This window comes from Phyllobates terribilis, unplaced genomic scaffold, assembly GCF_046119375.1.
Source record: "Phyllobates terribilis strain yellow unplaced genomic scaffold, ASM4611937v1 Scaffold_11__3_contigs__length_659146591, whole genome shotgun sequence".
Classification (NCBI taxonomy): Eukaryota; Metazoa; Chordata; class Amphibia; order Anura; family Dendrobatidae; genus Phyllobates; species Phyllobates terribilis.
The window spans coordinates 534,610,335-534,630,394 of record NW_027362771.1 but is presented as its reverse complement, the minus strand read 5'-3'; the positions used below and the strand labels follow the sequence as shown (position 1 = coordinate 534,630,394).

At 44.5% G+C, this 20,060-nt stretch overlaps 1 protein-coding gene across 1 annotated transcript in view; it reads left to right on the top strand.

Moving 5' to 3' along the window:
* Positions 1-16,553, top strand: part of PAX8 (paired box 8) — a 34,917-nt gene extending 18,364 nt beyond the window's left edge. Inside the window, exons 6-10 of the mRNA XM_073653819.1 lie at positions 3,359-3,479; positions 4,697-4,885; positions 7,652-7,750; positions 11,696-11,785; positions 13,718-16,553. Coding sequence (XP_073509920.1) covers positions 3,359-3,479; positions 4,697-4,885; positions 7,652-7,750; positions 11,696-11,785; positions 13,718-13,794 — 576 coding nt within the window. The 3' untranslated portion in view covers positions 13,795-16,553. The remainder of the gene's footprint in view (positions 1-3,358; positions 3,480-4,696; positions 4,886-7,651; positions 7,751-11,695; positions 11,786-13,717) is intronic.
* Positions 16,554-20,060: the final 3,507 nt, after the last annotated feature.

Sequence of the window (20,060 nt, the reverse complement as noted above, 5' to 3'; positions counted from 1 at the left end):
TGGGGAACATGGCAGACCTTCTACCAAGCGTTTTTTAAGCGTTTCCGTGGCGTAATTGCGGGTAGTGGGCACACAGCCGAACAGTGGAGGTCAAGATAAGGTCTGGAAGACCAAGCAAAATTTCAGTGAGAGCTGCTCGTAGGATTGCTAGAGAAGCAAATCAGAACCCCCGCTTGGCTGCAAAAGACCTTCAGAAAGATTTAGCAGACTCTGGAGCTGTGGTACATTGTTCTACTGGCTTTCTATGGCCTTCATGGAAGAGTCATCAGAAGAAAACCTCTCCTGCATCCTCACCATAAAATTCAGCTTCAGAAGTATGCACAAGAACATCTAAACAAGCCTGATGCGTTATGGAAACAAGTCCTGTGGACTGATGAGGTTAAAATAGAACTCTTTGGCCACAATGATCAAAAGTATGTATTCAGAAAAAAAGGGCACAGAATTTCAGGAAAAGAACATCTCGCCAACCGATAAGCATTGGGGTGAATCAATCCTGCTTTGGGGTTGTGTTGCTGCCAATCGTATGGGGAACTTTTCACGGGTAGAGGGAAGAATGGATTCAATGAAATTTCAACAAATTCTTGATGCAAACATAACACCATCTGTAAAAAAGCTGAAGTTGAAAAGAGGATGGCTTCTACAAATGGAGAATGATCCTAAACACTCATCAAAATCCACAATAGAGTACCACAAAAGGTGCAAGCTGAAGGTTTTACAATGGCCCTCATAGTCACCTGATCTGAACATCATTGAAAATCTGTAGCTAGACCTCAAAATAGCAGAGCATGCAAGATGCCTCGGGAATCTCACAGAACTGGAAGAATTTTCCAAGGAAGAATGGATGAAAATCCCTCAACCAAAAATTGAACGACTTGTCTAGCTACAAAAAGCATTTACAAGCTGTGATACTTGCAAAAGGGGGTGCTACTAGGTACTAACCATGCAGGGTGCACAAACTTTTGCATCCACCCATTTTCCTTTTTGTAATTTTTAAAATGTAAAAGATGAAAATATATATATTTGTTGGCCTAAAATACAAAGGAAATGTGTCATCTTTAACTTGAGGCCTTTTAGAGATAATTTCATCTTCAACTTGCTTAACTTTTCACAGTAATAGTAATTATGACCAGGGGCGCCCAACCTTTTACATGCCTCTGTACATAGCAGCACTCTGGTTAAATGTATAGAGCATTGATACATACAATACTATTTAATAATTTCAGGCCGGTGTGGAAAAAATGCTGCAAACTAAGAATGCTTATTAATTAATTAACAAAATACCAAAGTGAATGCATAAAAAAGGAGTCTAAATAAAATCAATATTTGCTGTGACCGTCCTACCATCAAAACAGCATCAATTCTTCTAGGTTCTCTTGCACAAAGTCAAGGATTTTGTAGGATTATAGTCAGGTGTAGGAGTAACCAATTTTACCAAACAGGTGATAATGATCATCATTTTCATATGTAGGTCAAAACACAGTCATTAATTGAAACAGACACAGCAGTGTAGGAGGCTTAAAACTGGGTGAGGAACAGTCAAGCTCTGCTAAAAAAGGTGAGGTTGTGGAAGACAGTTTCATGTCACAGGTCATACTGCATGGCAAGACTAAGCGCAGCAACAAGACATAAGGTCTGGGATTACATAAAGAGACAGAAGGATTTGCACATGCGACATCCACAGAAGATCTGTGGTTAGTTCTCCAAGATGTTTGGAAGCACCTAGAAGAATTCATGATTTAATGCTGTTTTGAAGGCAAAGTGCGGTCACACTAAATATTGGCAGTATGAATCGCAACCTGGCTTCATGATTGTAGCTAGCTATAGAGAAAATATACTTTGAAGATCTGTCCAGGAACTATAGCCAGAGTTAAGACTAGTCCGGCACCGCTCACAGCTCGCTCTTCCCCGTGCCCCCTGCATGTGATTGACAGGTCTCTTGCTATGTACATTCAAGGGCATACAAAGGAAAGACCTGTCAATCACCTGCAGTGGCACTGGGAAGTGCTGGCCGAGGGTGGAGCTGGACTATGCTAGTGTTTCAGAGAATAGTATCCCTGGCATTTGTTCAGCCTGGCCTGTTCCCTTTAATTGACAAAAATAAACTATTAACATTTAACACTTCTATTTTTGAAAGCATTCTTACTTTGCCACATTTTTTCCACACCTGTCTATAACTTTTGCACAGTATTTTACATACTCATATGTATCAGGCAATCTACAGACAGTCATAGTCATTTCTTAGATCAATATCATGATACTACCACTCTCATTATTTTAGGTCCATACTGTCACCAATCCGCATAGTAATTTACATGTCTAAGACTTCAGGTTTCTATACCTTTTCCTTTTTTTATTTAAAATTGAAAAATTTTGGATTCTGGCGAATCTGAAAATTTTGGGATATGATTTGCAAGAATCCTGTTGGCTGCCATTATTTTGTCTCCTTTTGAGGGCTGAGAAGTTGTTAAAAAGCAATAAGCATTATATATTAATCAGTCCTAGGCCTGTGGAGTTGTGGTGGCGTAGGGACAGGTAAGGATGACGTAGGGAGAGGCAAAGGCGGTATAGGGACAGGTAAGGATGACGTAGGGAGAGGTAAGGGTGGCATAGGGACAGGTAAGGATGACGTAGGGAGAGGCAAAGGCGGTATAGGGACAGATAAGGATGATGTAGGGCAAGGTAAAGGCGGCATAGGGACAGGTAAGGATCATGTATTGAGAGGTAAGGGCAGCGTAGGGACAGGTAAGGATGGCGTAGGGAGAAGCAAAGTCGGTATAGGGACAGATAAGGATGATGTAGGGCGAGGTAAAGGCGGCATAGGGACAGGTAAGGATGACGAAGGGAGAGGTAAGGGCGGCATAGGGACAGGTAAGGATGGCGTAGGGAGAAGCAAAGTCGGTATAGGGACAGATAAGGATGATGTAGGGCGAGGTAAAGGCGGCATAGGGACAGGTAAGGATGACGTAGGGAGAGGTAAGGGCGGCATAGGGACAGGTTTGGATGACGTAGGGAGAGGTAAGGGCTACATAGGGACAGGTAAGGATGACATAGGGAGAGATAAGGGCGGCATAGGGAGAGGTAATGACTGCCTAAGACAGGGCAGTGTGTTATGTTTATTACTTTTTAACTCCTTCCCTGCATTTATAATGCTTTGATATCTGAAGAAACCTCAGAACATAATAAATGTATTTTCTGGGCACTTTCAATTCGGACCGATTTTACTAGGATCTGACGGCTAAATTGAGAGATTCTAACCGAAACTAAATTTAGGAGATTCACTCATCGCTAATTGTAAGCCTTTATGGGTAGGATTCCGATTTTATAAAAAAAGTCACTAATTGTCCGTCTTTGGTTTCAGGCTCTGTATCCACTACCGCTGCTAAATAATGCAATGGACGATGGGAAATCCGCGCTAACCGCTTCCAATGCTGCTCTAGGTAGAAATCTCTCTGCACATCAGGGGTACTCTGCTTTGTCAGGTAAGCTGTAAAATTCATATAATCTATGCAAAAGTTTACTAAAATTTCTAAACTTGAAGGGATTTTATGGAGGGGATACCCAGTTTAGGGCCCACATTATTAGCCACATCCAAAGTCTTTTTAAAGTTTTGTTCTCATGCTGGAGGATCCAGCTCTTATTCTGATCATTCATTTCAATGGGAGCTATGTAATTCTTCTTTTCTGCCTGTGGGGGCTCTGCAGAGTTAAGTCCTGTTCACCCCACATTCGGGCAACACGTTTGTGACTCCGTCCCGGGTTGTTCCATCTGAAGCTCTGATGAACAGAATTCAGAAACAAAACTATGCTTATATCTCTGCCTGAAAAAAAGGACACTCCCTGAAAGAGTACAAAGTGATTCAGTCTGCCTCATTATAGTAAAGGGCTCCAACAGGGACACGAATCCCATTTTTAGGGGGTTCGAATGGAAATTCTGATAGTGTCACAAATGTGTGTTCCTGTGTGATACAAATTATTATTATTTATTATTATAGTGCCATTTATTCCATGGCGCTTTAAATGTGGAAAGGGCTATACATAATAAAAACAAGTACAATAATCTTAAACAATAAAAGTCGCCGACCCTGCCCGCGAGGGCTCACAGTCTACAAGGGATGGGTGAGGATACAGTAGGTGAGGGTAGAGCTGGTCGTGCAGCGGTATGGTGGAGCGGTGGTTACTGCAGGTTGTACGCTTGTCGGAAGAGGTAGGTCTTCAGGTTTCTTTTGAAGGTTTCCACGGTAGGCAAGAGTCTGATGTGTTGGGACAGAGAGTTCCAGAGTAGGGGGGAAGCACGGGTGAAATCTTGCATGCGATTGTGGGAAGAGGAGATAAGAGGGGAGTAGAGAAGGAGATCTTGTGAGGATCGGAGGTTGCGTGCAGGTATGTACTGGGAGACAAGGCCTCATAGATGATTGAGGCCTTATAACGGATTGCCTCAGGCTCCAGGACACCCTGTGATTCACTTATAATTAGGGCAAATCGTACCCCCCCAGGCTGCCACTCGTTAATCCCATAGATGCCATTATATACCATCTGCATAGTGCAATATTCTGTTTCCGTAGACCAGTTGCACAAACTTTGCCATCATGTAAATTTCAAACACGTCATCGACATGTGACAATCCGCCACCTCACTTTATTCCATCGTGTATCACGTTTTCTTCATTTTAACACTTCCATTTCATTGCTCCATTGTAGAACTCTCATCTTTCGCCATTAAACAAGAGATTTCAGATAGCTCTAGCGCCAGCTCCACCCCACCATCGCTGTATAGTCCCACTTTCCTGGACCTGCAGCCACTCGGATCAGCAGCTGCTGCTCCGACGTTCAGTGCATTTTCCCATGCGGCTTCTGTGTACGGACAGTTCACCAGTCAGACGGTTACAGGTACGATCATGGGTGTCAGACCCGGGGAATAATGTCGTCTGGTTTTATTTAAATGAAGCTTATTGATGAATAGTTATGTAACCTTGTAACATAATTTTCGTTTCACTCCCGAACAAGTTTGAAGACCTCTGCTTGGGGACAGAGAAAGAGAATATTATAATTTTTTTTATACTCAGAGAATGAAACCATGCTCTAATGCATCATGGGAATTCAACATATTCAAAATCTTAAAGGGGTTCTCTGGGAATAGATCAAAATGTTTTTAAAAGAAGATGTCGTTATGAATAAATTCCTAAATACCTTTTATTAGTAAATCGCAATAGTTTTGAATAAAGAGATAATCACTGTTGTAAATAGCCGCCGTCTTGTTACAATGATAGAAACCTGTCCTAGAATGATAGGACAGGTGCTGTGAGCATGTGCAGTAGGAAGCTCAACTGCTGTGACCTGGAGATAACCTATTTCATGTACTGTCAAGTTATCTCCAGGTCACTGCAACACCTCAGCAACCAGAAAGACAGGGTGGACAGCAGTACAACAGTGACAGTGTTTTCTTACCTCAGCACCCCTAATATCTCCAGTATTAGGTCTGACAGTATGGACAAGAAAATGGTGGACAGGAGTGTGAGCAGCTTCTTCTTAACTCAGCACCCCTAGAATATCCAGAAAGAGATCAGACAGGCAGGGTGGACAGCAGTGTAAGCAGCTTCTTCTTACCTCAGCACTCCTGGTGTCTCCAGTATTAGATAAAAAAGAGAGGCTAAACAGCAGTGTGAGCAGCCTCTTAGTACCTCAGCACCTATCATATCTCCATTATTAGATCATATAGAATGGACAACAGTGTGAGCAGCCTCCTCTTAACTCAGCACCCCTGATATCTCCAGTATTAGATCAGACAGACAGGGTGGAGAGCACTATTAGCATCATCCGCTTGCCTCAGAAACCCTGGTATTTCCAGTATTGGATCATATAGACAGGGTGGACAGCAGTGTGAGCAGCCTCTTCTAACCTCAGCACTCCTGGTATCTCCAGTATTAGATCAGAAAGACAGTGGACAGCAGAATGAGCAGCCTCTTCTAACCTCAGCACTGCTGGTATCTCCAGTATTAGATTAGACAGGGTGGACATCAATGTGAGCAGCCTCTTCTTACCTCAATACCCCTGGTGTCTCCAGTATTAAATCAGATAGACAGGGTGGACATTAGTGTGAGCAGCCTCTTCTTACCTCAGTACCCATGGTGTCTCCAGTATTAGATCAGATAGACAGGGTGAACAGTAGTGTGAGCAGCCTCTTCTTACCACAATACCCCCCGTGTCTCCAGTATTAGAGTAAATAGACAGGGTGAACAGCAGTGTGAGAAGCCTCTTCTTACCTCAGCACCCCTGGTATCTCCAGTATTAGATGAGATAAATAGGGTGGTCAGCAGTGTGAGCAGCCTCTTCTTACCTCAGCAGCCCTGGTATCTCCAGTGTTAGATCAGATAGACAGGAGGACAGAAGTGTGAGCAGCCTCTTCTTACCTCAGCACCCCTGGTATCTCCAGTGTTAGATCAGATAGACAGGAGGACAGCAGTGTGAGCAGCCTCTTACCTCAGCACCCCTGGTATCTCCAGTGTTAGATCAGATAGACAGGAGGACAGCAGTGTGAGCAGCCTCTTCTTACCTCAGCACCCCTGGTATCTCCAGTGTTAGATCAGATAGACAGGGTGGACAGCAGTGTGAGCAGCCTCTTCTTACCTCAGCACCCCTGGTATCTCCAGTGTTAGATCAGATAGACAGGAGGACAGCAGTGTGAGCAGCCTCTTCTTACCTCAGTACCCCTGGTGCTTTTAATGCAGATGCTTACACGCTTTTGTGTTAATAACATTCTAGGACAGAATTCGAATCAGTGTAACAAGGCAGCAGCCATTTTATATACTATGTTGTTGCTATTAGCAACAAATTCAGTTTTGATAAATAAGGCACATGGTATAATAGAAGGTAGTATGCTCATTATAAGCTCTGAGATTTATTTACTGGAGAGGGTAACATGTAAACCCTATCCCTTGAGTTTATACTGAACCACAAGTGAAGCTCTACTTTCTCTTGTCATCTCATTCTCAGGATCATAACTCCGTGTTGGTTATCATTACAATAGATTTTTTGGGTGGTTAGAGCTTTTTTTTTTCTCTTATTCAAAGCTTCAAATCCCCTGCACTGACACACATTCTTGTTGCCCATAGCAACAAGGTCCAGCATTTAATTTCTAAACTGCACTAGAATGGGGGACTCCAGGTAGTTGCTATGGGAACCAAGATGGATTTCACACATGAGGCCTAGCCAGGGTTGGACTGGCCCACCAGAGAACCGGAGAATCCTCCGGTGGGCCCTTGCTTCTCCTTCACGAGAGTTTATAGTGCAAACCTTGCAGCTGCTATGGGGCTCTTGAGTGGGGGAGAACCTGGCTCCACCATCTGGATTTCAACAGTATCTGAACAATCATGTGATAACCGATCGAATCAGCAAGCAGAGCCGAATCCTAACATTGTGTATTTTATGGCTATGCCACTTGATACAGTGCCTGATAAAAATTAGTCTAGGGCCTGAAAAACCACTTTAATGATAATGCATTGGTTTTGTATACATGAAAGGTGGGCCCTCAGAATCAAGTCCTCTGGTGGGCCCAACGTTCTTCAGTCTGACACTGGGCCTACCGATCTCTATTTAACATAATGACATAGAGATTGGGGAAGTATGTCATACTAATTTCTGTCCATTCTTTACCAGGGCGCGATGTTGTGGGATCCACATTGCCGGGTTACCCTCCACACATACCCAGCGGGCAAGGAAACTATGCCTCATCTGCAATTGCTGGAATGGTTGCTGGTATGTAGTCTCCCGCTGCTCAATATAGTTATTGATGAGGGATCGGTCTAGGTTTAAAGAGTAAAATATAATAAATTCTTATCAACGTTAACAGGAAAAAAATTATGTTTTTAAGCGTCACCCCAAAATGCCCACTTTTGGGCGCAATTTTGCAAAGTCCCATCCCCTTTGGATGGGACTTACTACATAGTAATATGGCACTTAGTCTTGGGCCTCATTCACATGTCCGTGTTGCACGTACATGTTGTATCAATTTTCTTCACAGATACCACACGTACCCATTATAATCTATGGTGCCGTTCACGTGTCCGATTTTTCCGGCAGCACCGATGACAAGGACCAATACAAGTCTATGGGTCCGTGAAAAGTGTGCATGGGTGGTATGAGTGTACAGTCCGTGTGCTGTCCGTGTTTAACATTACAATGTATAGGAGAAGCTTTGTCATTTCTTTCTTTATGTGTCCATGAAAAACACTGATGGTAAAAATGGTACCATTTTTTCACGTAGGTGTTTAAACACAGAAGTATGAATGAGACCTAGGGAGGCCCAAGGACTTCTGTCACATGAGGGTCGGCCCCCATGAGACGGAATTGTTGCTAATTTGCACCTATAGATTTTCCTAAACGTTTTGTAAAGAAAAAAAAGGAAAATGCATTTGAAATCTTCTCTTGCAGATTCTGCAGTGGATGATCTGATGCAAACTCTGCAACAATTAGGATTTGTTACGGATTCTGAATTGCCTATCCAACACAATGGGGAAATCTGGAACAAATCATCAACAAAAATTGACATGCTGCGGATTTGAAAATGTCCACCGCCTGTGGATGGGATTTTTCAGTGTATTCTACTGGGGATTTTCTATCTGAAAATCAACACAAAAAAATCCCTGGCAATGCTGTCACCCTAATAACACTATTTAGGAAGGCCCTGCTTGTATAGAATTAGGCCCCTGTAGCCAACAGGCTAGTTTCACACATGCGGCAATTATGAGGTTGTTGAGTTCAGGTCTGGAGACCCCCATCCGATCCGAATGTCACAGAGTCTGTACTCGGACCATGAATGATGGATGTATGAAACTGGCATTAGGCAAAAAAAGAAGTCAAACATGGTGGTTACTACTAAGACTGGAGCAGGGGAGTTTAGCAGGATGCCTCGACCCTCCTGGACCTCAAAAAAGTTCCTAAATTATGTATTTTTCTGTCTAATAAATCCAATGGGGGTAAAGAACAGATCTGTTGCAAATCTGTGGTAACCTCAACGTTAATGGCGGCATTTTGTGCATCACTTGTCCCAATCCGTCATCCATTGTCATTAACGTAGGATTTATGGTAGATCCAAAGGCTTTATTCATTTCGGATCTTATCCATTTGGTATTCTAGTACTGTATTAGTTCCCAACACTGTTAATACGTTCCCATGGGGACATTTGGATAAAACATAAGTGTAAACCTGTCAGGACACTGCCCAGTTTATAAATGAAGATGTGTTTTTGGAGGGGTTTGACCCCAGGTGACCTTTGCAGGTAGATTTAAATGGAAAAGAAATGCAGAAGCGCGGGTCCCTCACCCACTCGGCTCACATCTCCGGAACCTGCTGAGCCAGCGTGTTACTGTGTTACCACGGAGACGCGCTTAATGCAGCGTTAAAAATATAAAGTACTTCTACCCCCTCCCCGGCTCCCCACACCCGCGTGCACACCCTCCTTCCTCTCCTGGAGCGTGAAATGAGATTGGTCAAGATAAATAAAAAAGAGCAGTTATATTTTAACTGTGTGTGCAAAAGACGGATTTGTTCCCAACCGCCTGTAATCTACATGCCCATACATGCACGAAAAGGACAAATTATCTGCTACGGGCAATATAAAACATCCCCCTCGGATGGCGGGAGAAGATGCCGGACCGGTGACTCATTTACTCCTTTCATCTGACCTGCAGACTGTCACAGAGAGTCAGGGACGGGCTTATTTAAGCCCGATATACCTAGGTCGATGGCTATAGATGAGGTGACCCTCACTGACACCTATGGTCGGAGAGGGTCCCTACTGTGTCGGTGCCACTACCAACACAAGAGGAGTCAGATCTTTCCATTTTTATCTGGTCGGCACTTTAGCAGGTGCAATTCTTCGCAATGGGTCAAAATATAGGATTGTGTATGGCCAACTCCGGCCTTGGCTTGCGCACATGGACTATTTTTTTGGAAAAAAAACTGCAGAGTGCACTAGTCTGGTCCGATTTAGATGGAAATAGCAAGAAGCTCCTGCACCGACCGAATACATGACATCCGCTACGTGACTGGTCCGATAAGTTCAGCATTCATGAAATCTTAGGCCAAGGGTAGGTTTACGGGACTGTATAAAAAATCATCCTGAAAAGTGGGATGATTTTTTTCTCGCTTGTCATTTGTATACAATCCGTTTTCAGACGTTCAGTATTTGGTCAGTATTTTACATCAGTGTTTGTAAGCCAAAACCAGGAGTGGAAAGGTATAATAGAAACACATCACCACTTCTGTATTTATCACCCACTCCTGGTTTTGGCTTACAAATACTGATGTAAAATACTGAACGGGTGGACGTGGCCTTAGGCTATTGAGTTTAGGCCAGGAGACCCACGGCCGGTCCGTACATCACAGTCCGTTCTTGCACAGTCCGTTCTTCAGGCACGCATATGAAAATTACACATTTAAAAAGCTCGTAACAAGTCTAGTATATAATAATTTTGCATTAAGTAGAATTAAAAAGACATTGTGATTTAAATAAATAAATAAAAAACACCCATTGCTACACCTGCCCACAGGTTGTTTGTGGTCTTGCACATAAGGCCTCATTCAGACGTCTGATTTTCTCACATATGAGAAAAACGGGCTGATTATTTTGATTAGAGTCTGGTCTGAACGTTATCAGTTTTTCTTATACGTGGAGAAAAAAAAAAGTTTCTCCACTTTCTCAATTCTGACAATCCGTGAAAATCGGACCACACTCAGATGTCATCTGAGTGTGGTGCAATTTTTTCATGGACCCATAAACTTGCATTGCTGATTTTGCTCTGGCGCTTGGATCAAAATTGGACATGTCTCCAGGATTTTCCACGGACCTCTCAGTACTCGAAATATCACGATTATGTGAATGGCACCATAGACTGTCACAGGTATGAGTGCTATCCACGAAAAACATGGATAGTACTCGTTCGAGAAAATTGGATGTCTGAGTGAGACCTTTGTCTCGTTCATTATTTTAATAGAGCTGAGCTGCAATTCCAGGCACAACCACTGGACAGGTGTAGCGCTGCTTCTAGAAGAAAGCCGCCCTTGTCTTTCGAGTCCTGTACACCCCATTTCTGAACCATCCTGTATCAAAAAGCTCCATTAATTTGGGTGTGGCTCTAGTGAGGTCTTGCTTAATGCAGTAATTTTATAAAATGCTGATGGCTGTTTAGCAAGGTACATGGCGGACAGGCTTGGACTGGCCCATGGGAGAACAGGAGAATCCTCCGGCGGGCCATCACCTTCTATGTACAGATAAAGGCAGCATCTTATTCATGTAACAATCTACCCAGTTCATTGTTATATAAATTTGTGATTGAGGATAATGTCACATTTGCATGTAGCTGAAAAGTGGGGCCCTGAAGTTGGTTACTGGTGGGCCCTTGGCACCCCAGTCCGACAATGATAGCGGATATATTATAAGTCTTATTTAGGTAGTATGGATACATCTAACCTAGCACTAGCCTGTCTGTAAATGAGCTAGATGGAGGGGGAGAGAAGGTGCTCCATCTCTGTAGACGTATGGTCACATTTTCTTCTGTATGGGATAATAATTTCCAGCGCACTGGCAGCGGAGGTCTCCGGCGTGCAGGAGGGGGCTATGAAGAAGACGTGCGCTGCGGTGCTCTGGGTGAGATGTTACTACTTTTGTTCCATCTGACCTGACAGTTCTTGTTTTCTCAGCAGGAAGCGATTACTCCGGTAATACTTATAGCCATGGGGCCTATGCAGCATATGGAGACAGTTGGCGGTTCCCCGGCTCCAGCCTTCTAAGTGAGTACATTAAATATAATAGGATTTTCTCCGCACTCATTCACAAAAAGGACATCGGTTTAAGCCAGGTACAATCATTCCCAACATCTTCATCGCTTGCTGCTCACAGCAGTGGATAGCAGGAGACGGCCATGTAATCAGGAGAAAACTGTCAATCACCAGATGAAGAGCATGGATGGGTGGGCTTATCTCAGAGCTCATGAATATCGAAGAATCCTGGCTCACAGTGGGTACATTTTCACAAAAAAACGACACCATGGGCACATATAAGGCATAAGGTGTCTGTCATTACTTTATGCAGGCCCGACATAGGGAGAGAGATTCTGTTAAAGTGAATCTGTCAGAAGTTTTCAATATGTAATCCAACAACTGCATGTTGTAGGGACAGAGACCCTGATTCCAGCGATGTATCACTGATTAGGCTGTGTTTTGCTGTTTCAATACAATCAATCTTTTATCAGCAGGAGATTATCACTACAGGACTAGGTGTCTCGTGCCTCCTAGTCCAAACCCCACTACTGATTGATTATAGCCAAAAATACATGAAAAACAATTACCCTGATAGTATTTTGTGTGATTTTGTAACTTGAACCATTAGTGCTTCATATTATTTTGTTGCTTTGTTTTTTTTCTCTAAAGTTAAAAGGAATCTGACAGCAGGTGTTTGCTATGTGATCTAAAACCAGAATGATATAGGGTCTGAGAGACTGATTCCAGTGACGTCACTTACTGGGCTGAGTCTTGCTTTTTCAATATAATCAGTGTTTATCAGCAGGAGATTATCACTACAGGACTAGGTGTCTCCAGCCTCCTAGTCCAACCCCCACTACTGATTGGCAGCTTTCTGTGTACACTGTACAGTGACAAAAAGCAGCCAATCAGTGGTGTGGACAAGGTTATACATGGCTCAGCATTCTGAGCTCTGCCAGATCTGCAGCAGAGAAAACTGTGACTATATCACAACTACTGCACTCAGGCACCTAAGTGATATATCGCTAGAATCAAGGTCTCTGTCCCTACATCATGCTGCTGTCAGATTACATAGCAACTGCTGTTGACAGATTCCTTTAAAATATAGCTTTTCAGATAAATAGCCGTTCTTCTCAGGCTCTGTCCTCACTGACTTTATCTCTAACAGAGGCCACCACTAAATATCCCTGGTGCCTGACAGTTTTCATCGACTTATAATGGGGTGCGTACATGAACACAATCTCTGTACATGAGCACCGTTCCCCGTACAGGAGCACCGTTCCCCATACACAGACACCATCCCCGTACACGGGCATCCTCCCCGTACACAGGCATCCTCCCCGTACACAGGCACCATCCTAGTACACGAGCACCAGCCCCGTACACAGACACCATCCCCGTACACGGGCACCATCCCAGTACACGGGCACCATCCACGTACACGGGCATCCTCCCCGTACACAGGCATCCTCCCCGTACACAGGCACCATCCTAGTACACGAGCACCAGCCCCGTACACAGACACCATCCCCGTACACGGGCACCATCCCAGTACACGGGCACCATCCACGTACACGGGCATCCTCCCCGTACACAGACACCATCCCCGTACACGGGCACCATCCCAGTACACGGGCATCCTCCCCGTACACAGACACCATCCCCGTACACGGGCACCATCCCAGTACACGGGCATCCTCCCCGTACACAGACACCATTCCCGTACACGGGCACCATCCCAGTACACGGGCATCCTCCCCGTACACGGGCATCCTCCCCGTACACAGACACCATCCCCGTACACGGGCACCATCCCAGTACACGGGCATCCTCCCCGTACACAGACACCATCCCCGTACATGAGCATCATGTGTTTCCTAGAGTGCAGAGTGGATTTCTTTCACTTCCCATACTTACTAGTCCCATCACTGACCCTGATTAACATTATCTCTTACTTCCCAGGTTCTCCTTACTACTACAGCTCCACTGCGAGAACTGCAGCACCTCCGACCACCGCCGGGGCATATGACCTCCTGTAGTTTCCCTAGATGTTATTCTTGCAGCACCTTCACCATGAGACCCGGCTCCAGGAGATCAGTTTGACTTGTTATGGTGCCACCAACGCCAGTAACATCATGGACTATATCTTATTATATATGACTACAAAGCAGGGAAGACACGTAAATGCATACATTACACGACTTACCGCCGTGATTACATGGCATTCTCTAACTTTTTCTAAATAAAATAGTTATTCTGACAATGGATAAAGTACTGCACCCATGGAATGGACCACAGCAAGGGCTTTACCGTCCATCTTCACCACTGAACATCACTTCAGAGTTCATATATAGCGATAATCTACATTACTTTCTTTGTGCTGATCCTATATTATAATCTGGTGTAGTCTTATATTCACAGGGGAAGCAGAGATTTTCTGTCCAGAATAGTAGAGCAGTACAGTACCAGCAAACCCGAGGATATTGTACTAAATTTAATCCACATTGATTTCGCAAGTGGAAAAAAAAAATCACTTTATCTTGAGGATTTACATCCTTTACAATGGGGTGAAATCCACAACATTTCCGCAAGAAAATCTGCACCCAATTTTTTTGTAAAATTTGTCATGGACCCGTAACAGATTACACATCACACGTGACGGAAGTAATCCATTGCAGATTCTGTTGCAGATTTGCCGTGGATTTCACCATTACTATGCGTAGTGAAAATGTGGATTTAAAAATCAGCACCGAGTGTCAATTTCCACTAAGAAATGTTTTCGCAGAGCGTTGATGAGACTTGCTGGTGTAGTAATACACTGATTTACTGCCCGCAAATCCGTATGGAAAATTCACGACATACCCCCTATATATACACATAAACCGTATAGTCCAGAGCTGCACTCAGTATTCTGTCAACAGCATGAGCTGAGCATCTGTAATGCAGTGGGACAGTTATATGGTATAGGTGTATTTAGAGGAATCGAGAATCGTAAGAATGCGATTATGAGGCAATGTAAAGGTGCCAGCGATCACCCGATGAACAAAACGCTTGTTTGTCAGGTGACTGGATCACTTATGCTAGAATAAAAATCACTGTTATCGGCAGCACATCACATTGTGTAAATGTGCTGTCGACAACACGATACTGTACGAGGCAGAACAATCGTTCCGTTCCCATCAGTATTTATCGGCAGCACATCACCCTGTGTAAACAAGCTGTCGACAACATGATACTGTACGGGGAGAACAATCGTTCCCATCAGTATTGATCGGAGCACATCACCCTGTGTAAATGTGCTGTCGACAACATGATACAGTATGGAGATAGAACAATCGTACCTTTCCCATCAGTACTTATCAACAGCACATCACCCTGTGTAAACAAGCTGTCAACAACATGATACTGTACGGGGGAGAACAATCGTTCCGTTCCCATCAGTATTTATCGGCAGCACATCACCCTGTGTAAACAAGCTGTCGACAACATAATAATGTACAGGGGAGAACAATTGTACCGTTCCCATCAGTATTTATCGGCAGCACATCACCCTGTGTAAACTAGCTGTCGACAACATGATACTGTACGGGGCAGAACAATCGTTCTGTTACCATCAGTACTTATCAACAGCACATCACCCTGTGTAAACAAGCTGTCGTCGACAACATGGTACTGTACGGGGGAGAACAATCGTTCTGTTCCCATCAGTATTTATCGGCAGCACATCACCCTGTGTAAACAAGCAGTCGACAACATGATACTGTACGGGGGAGAACAATCGTTCTGTTACCATCAGTATTTATCGGCAGCACATTATCTTGTGAAATTGTTCCATCTTAGTGGACCTTTAATTTCTCTATCACTGCATTCACACATTTGTGAGCCCCAATATGTGATTCACCGGCCAACCCAAACGCAACAACCTCATAGGCTTACATGAAGCTGGGTGAGGAGACCTGCGGGCAATTCGTGCATCGTGGTCCAAGTACATCAGACATACGGATGCGTGAATCTGTCCTATATCAGATCACTATTTAATGCCTGATGTAAAGATGACATTACTGGGTATATATATTTCACAAAAATAGCAGGCAATATACAGAGATTTGAGCCTGGAGAATCCAGCGCTGGCTACAGCCATAATGTGATTCTGGACCAAAAATAAAGAAAAACTTTTGCAAACTTGTTTTAAAACTTTTTTTTCTGTAGGTTTTATCTGTATGTAAACCGGAACATGAGTTTACATGTGAAACATAACTAATAAAAACTACTAAGTACTAGTTGTAGGCACATATATACAATCTGCCTGCGGCGAGGCCATAGTCATCCGATGTGACGACCACCATTGATAATTTACTGCACAAACACTTGGTTGCTTATTATAATAACCCGGATTTATTGAAGTGGAGTTTCTACATACTGTATATGGGATGTACTTTCAAGTATTCTCACTGCGGGTGCAAATTATCTAGAATGGGAAATAATCCAAAATTACAAAAATGTAATTTTTGGAAACCAAAACTTTAAACATCTAGAATATAAAAGAAAAGCAACAAAGTAACAAAAAAACAGGGATGGTTTTATACCTGTATACGTTTTTACTTTAAAGCTTGGGGTTGGGCAAAATATTTCAGTTATCTTTCGCTGTGTAATAACATTGGGATCTGCCCAGAGGATTACAGGAATAATATATATATATATATATATATATATATATATATATATATATATATATACACAGACGGGGTGGTGCTCCTCCTACGGGACTTTCTCCACCGGAACGGTTTGTAAATAATTGGCCAGAGATAAACACAATGTACAGAAAATATTTGTAAAATAACATATTTTAAATAAATAAGCATGATGAAATATGGCTCCTGGTCTTCATGGATGAAGGGGAATACAAGAGGAGGGTGTGGAAAAAATTCCAAAGAAGGGGGGTCTCTGCTTTGGAAAATCAAAACTTGTCAGGTCGTGTGACAATAAGCTGATCCCCAGCGATCAGATGTAGTTTGTGGGAAAATATGGAGGAGTTGCATTTCCCTGCAGTGCCCCCACTGGAAAATTGGAGTATTACAGACTTAAAATGACTGTTCAAACTAAGTATTGGTATTCGGTGCATCACGGCGTAGCCAAACATTTAAGTGTCCCTTCCCACCTACTTGTTTTCTCTCTATCTCCACCCTCCTCCTCTTCTTTGATTGACAGCTCCGGCTTTATAGACCCAGAGAAGGGCAGAGATAGATGGAAAACAAGCAGGTGGGAAGGTGTACTTAAATGTTTGGCCCTGCCATGGTGCACCAAGCGCTTGCCCTTGGTTTCAACAGTCATTCTGTGCAAAGTCCCTTTAATTCAGTGGATTTCCTGTAGTTGTAGCAGCAGCAACAACAAAAAAGGCCAACAATACAAATGGTGGTCCCGCACCATCCCATTTCTCTAATGCTATATAAGATTTTTACTCAACTGATGGTGGCGCTCCAACGTGATGCATCCTTGTCATTGGTTATAAAGCATAGTGTAAGACATTTTGCAGCTCTGTCCCATTCGACCAAATAGGATCAAGCTGCAATATGACTCACAGTCACTACAAAGTGTATGGCGCTGTGCAGAGTAGAGGACATGGCGCTGATCAAGCCCCTTCAATAAGCTATCGGGGGGGCTGAAAGTGTGACCCAAACCTGACGTTGATGGCCTAGATGAGCTGGAGGGGCTGTGCATATAAGGATTTGATGATACATTAATGGTATGTACTGTATAAAGTCCTCAACATTGAAATTGTAACATCAAGAAGAAGCATGAGCCATCAGGTTATGCAAATCAAGAAAGTAACCGGTGTCGCGAAGATCTGCAAATTTGCAAGTTTTGAAGCACCTAGTTCTAATATGTGGCATAAAAGCCAATTAAAAGCAAAGTGTTTTTTAGCCTCGTAAACCCTCAGAAATTGTATCCAGTCTTGTGGGATGATTGTGCGACGCCTGCTGTTGGTCGATGTACCAGTTATCACCACTTCTCGCAAAGTGAAAGGGACAGAATCATTGAACTGAAAGGCCTTGGTTTATTGTGGCGCCCCTGATGGTTCAGTCGCCACAGAGGTACTGCACCTCACCCAGAGGTGTGGTGTCTCCTTCTCTCAGGTAAGGAGGGAGTGCTGCTCGGAACCCCAACACTCACATTCAACACTACACTGCTCCAGGCCGGCTGGAAGGGCAAGATGCATTGTGTTCCTGCTGAGCCCTGTCCCTGGCTGGAGTAGGGGGAACCAAAGAGAGGGGGAACCAGTAATGGGTGTGGGTGGAGGATGTAGAGTAGGGGAGCAGCATTGTAGGAGGTATATAAAGGGAAGCCATCTTAGGGTGGCAGGCTAGTCAGGAGTGAGCAGTAGTAAGGGGAGCAGAGTCTCTTCAGGAGCTCTGCTCCACAAGTGGGGCCTAGTGATAGAGGCCCAGGAGGGGAGCAGAGGAGGAAGGCTCCGTTCTATAGAAGGGATCTCAGGGGGTACGGTGAGTGCAGGACGGCACCCGTACGCCCCGAATCTGCCCGGTGTCAGAGGGATCAGGCCACAAGAAGGGGACTGGCCCCTGGACCAGCCGTGTTACTCCAGGTCTCAGCTGGAAAAACCGGAGGCTTTTGCACTTCCATGGTGCAGTCGCCACAGTCTCATCCTAGTCACCGTGAGGGTCAAGCAGGTCTGGGAACTCCAGGTTGCCCAGAGGGACTTCAGAGCACCCGAGCGGGACTGTGTGTGGGAAGCGCAGGGCAGGAGGGAGAAGTCCCAGCGCGGGAAGTCGGTCTAGTTAGGAATATAAAGAAAGCGGGGTTCCGTCAGGCGCTCCTGACATATCTGAGGAAGAGCTGAACCCCTGGTCTGGTAGACGCAGTGCGACGCGGAGGCGGACACCCGTACAGTGTACCTGAGGAACATGCACAAGAACTGTGAGTAAAACTCGTCAGTTATTTCAGCTGCGCCATCTCTCCTGCACCACAAGTCCCAGCATCACCACCCACCATCAAACTCTACACTGCCCTGAGGCCCGCTCCACCTGTGGGGAGCTGTTCCATCCTAGCTGCCTATCAACTGCCTCAGAGGTCTGCAGCAGCGCTGGTACAAATTACCAGAAACCACAGGTGGCGTCACGATCAAACTACAAATCCCATATAAACTATCCCCTTTTTGTTGACCGCCCTGGGCCACGGCCCGGGCCAGCCACTGTGACATATTCCCCCCCAGCATCCATAGGCCCGAACACTGAGTACCCCACCGCCCTGGGGGCGCGTCATTATCACAGATAGCAACGAGATGTCAGCATTGTCCTCCGTCGTGTGTCCCAGTGATTGGAAGAACAACAACAAAGTGGATTGACAGCGAGAGAGGTGCACAGAGGCGAAACTCTGCACGGACGGATCGTCAGACTAGCAGAATGGCGCAGAGTAATCCATTCTGTACTGCAAGGGAAATTAGATGTCACATACCAAACCTAAGGTGTCAGGGTCTACAAAAACCATCAGAAGGCATTTAGTGACATTAGGCTACAAGCCAGACGTCCAGCTTACGTTGTTTACTGACCTCACACCACCGCTCTCAAAGGCCATCATGGCAAGACGGAAATGGAGGCTGAAATGGAGGTCTGTCCTCTTCAGCGATGAGTCTTGCTTCTCTCTTAACACAATGCTAGACAGAGATTGGTCTTGAGACCACGTGGGCAACGCCATGAAAAGGTCTTCAAGAGGGGACGTCACTATCGTCCGGCATCTGAGCATATGAGGTGGGGTGGCATAATGTACGGTAGCCGGACCCCTCTAGTTTTCATTCCAGGTACACTAACAGCTCGGCGTTACATTGATTTGGTTGTGGAATCAGTGGTGCGGCCATTTCTCCACATGTCCCAATAGCCATTTATCAACATGACAACACCAGGCCGCATATTGCTTACTGTGAGCCGCCTGCAGCGTCTCCGGACTTGTCTCCCATCGAGCACATCTGGGACGTCATTGTTTTTTCCCTTTTGGTGTTTCAATATTAATTATAATGGTGGTTGTGGTACTCAAGTAGTAGCCCCTCCGCGCTGTAAATAAAGTACTGTGTGTATATAGGGGTATTGTGGTACACAAGCCCTCGGTGCTATATATATAGTGGTATTGAGGTACACTACAGAGGGGTGGTATATACAGTGGTGTATATATACACTGGTATTACGGCATACTAGCGGTAGGCGCTGTATATATACACACACACCACACACACTAGTATTGCGGTACACTAGGGGCAGGTACTGTATATATACACTGTATTGCGGTACACTAGGGG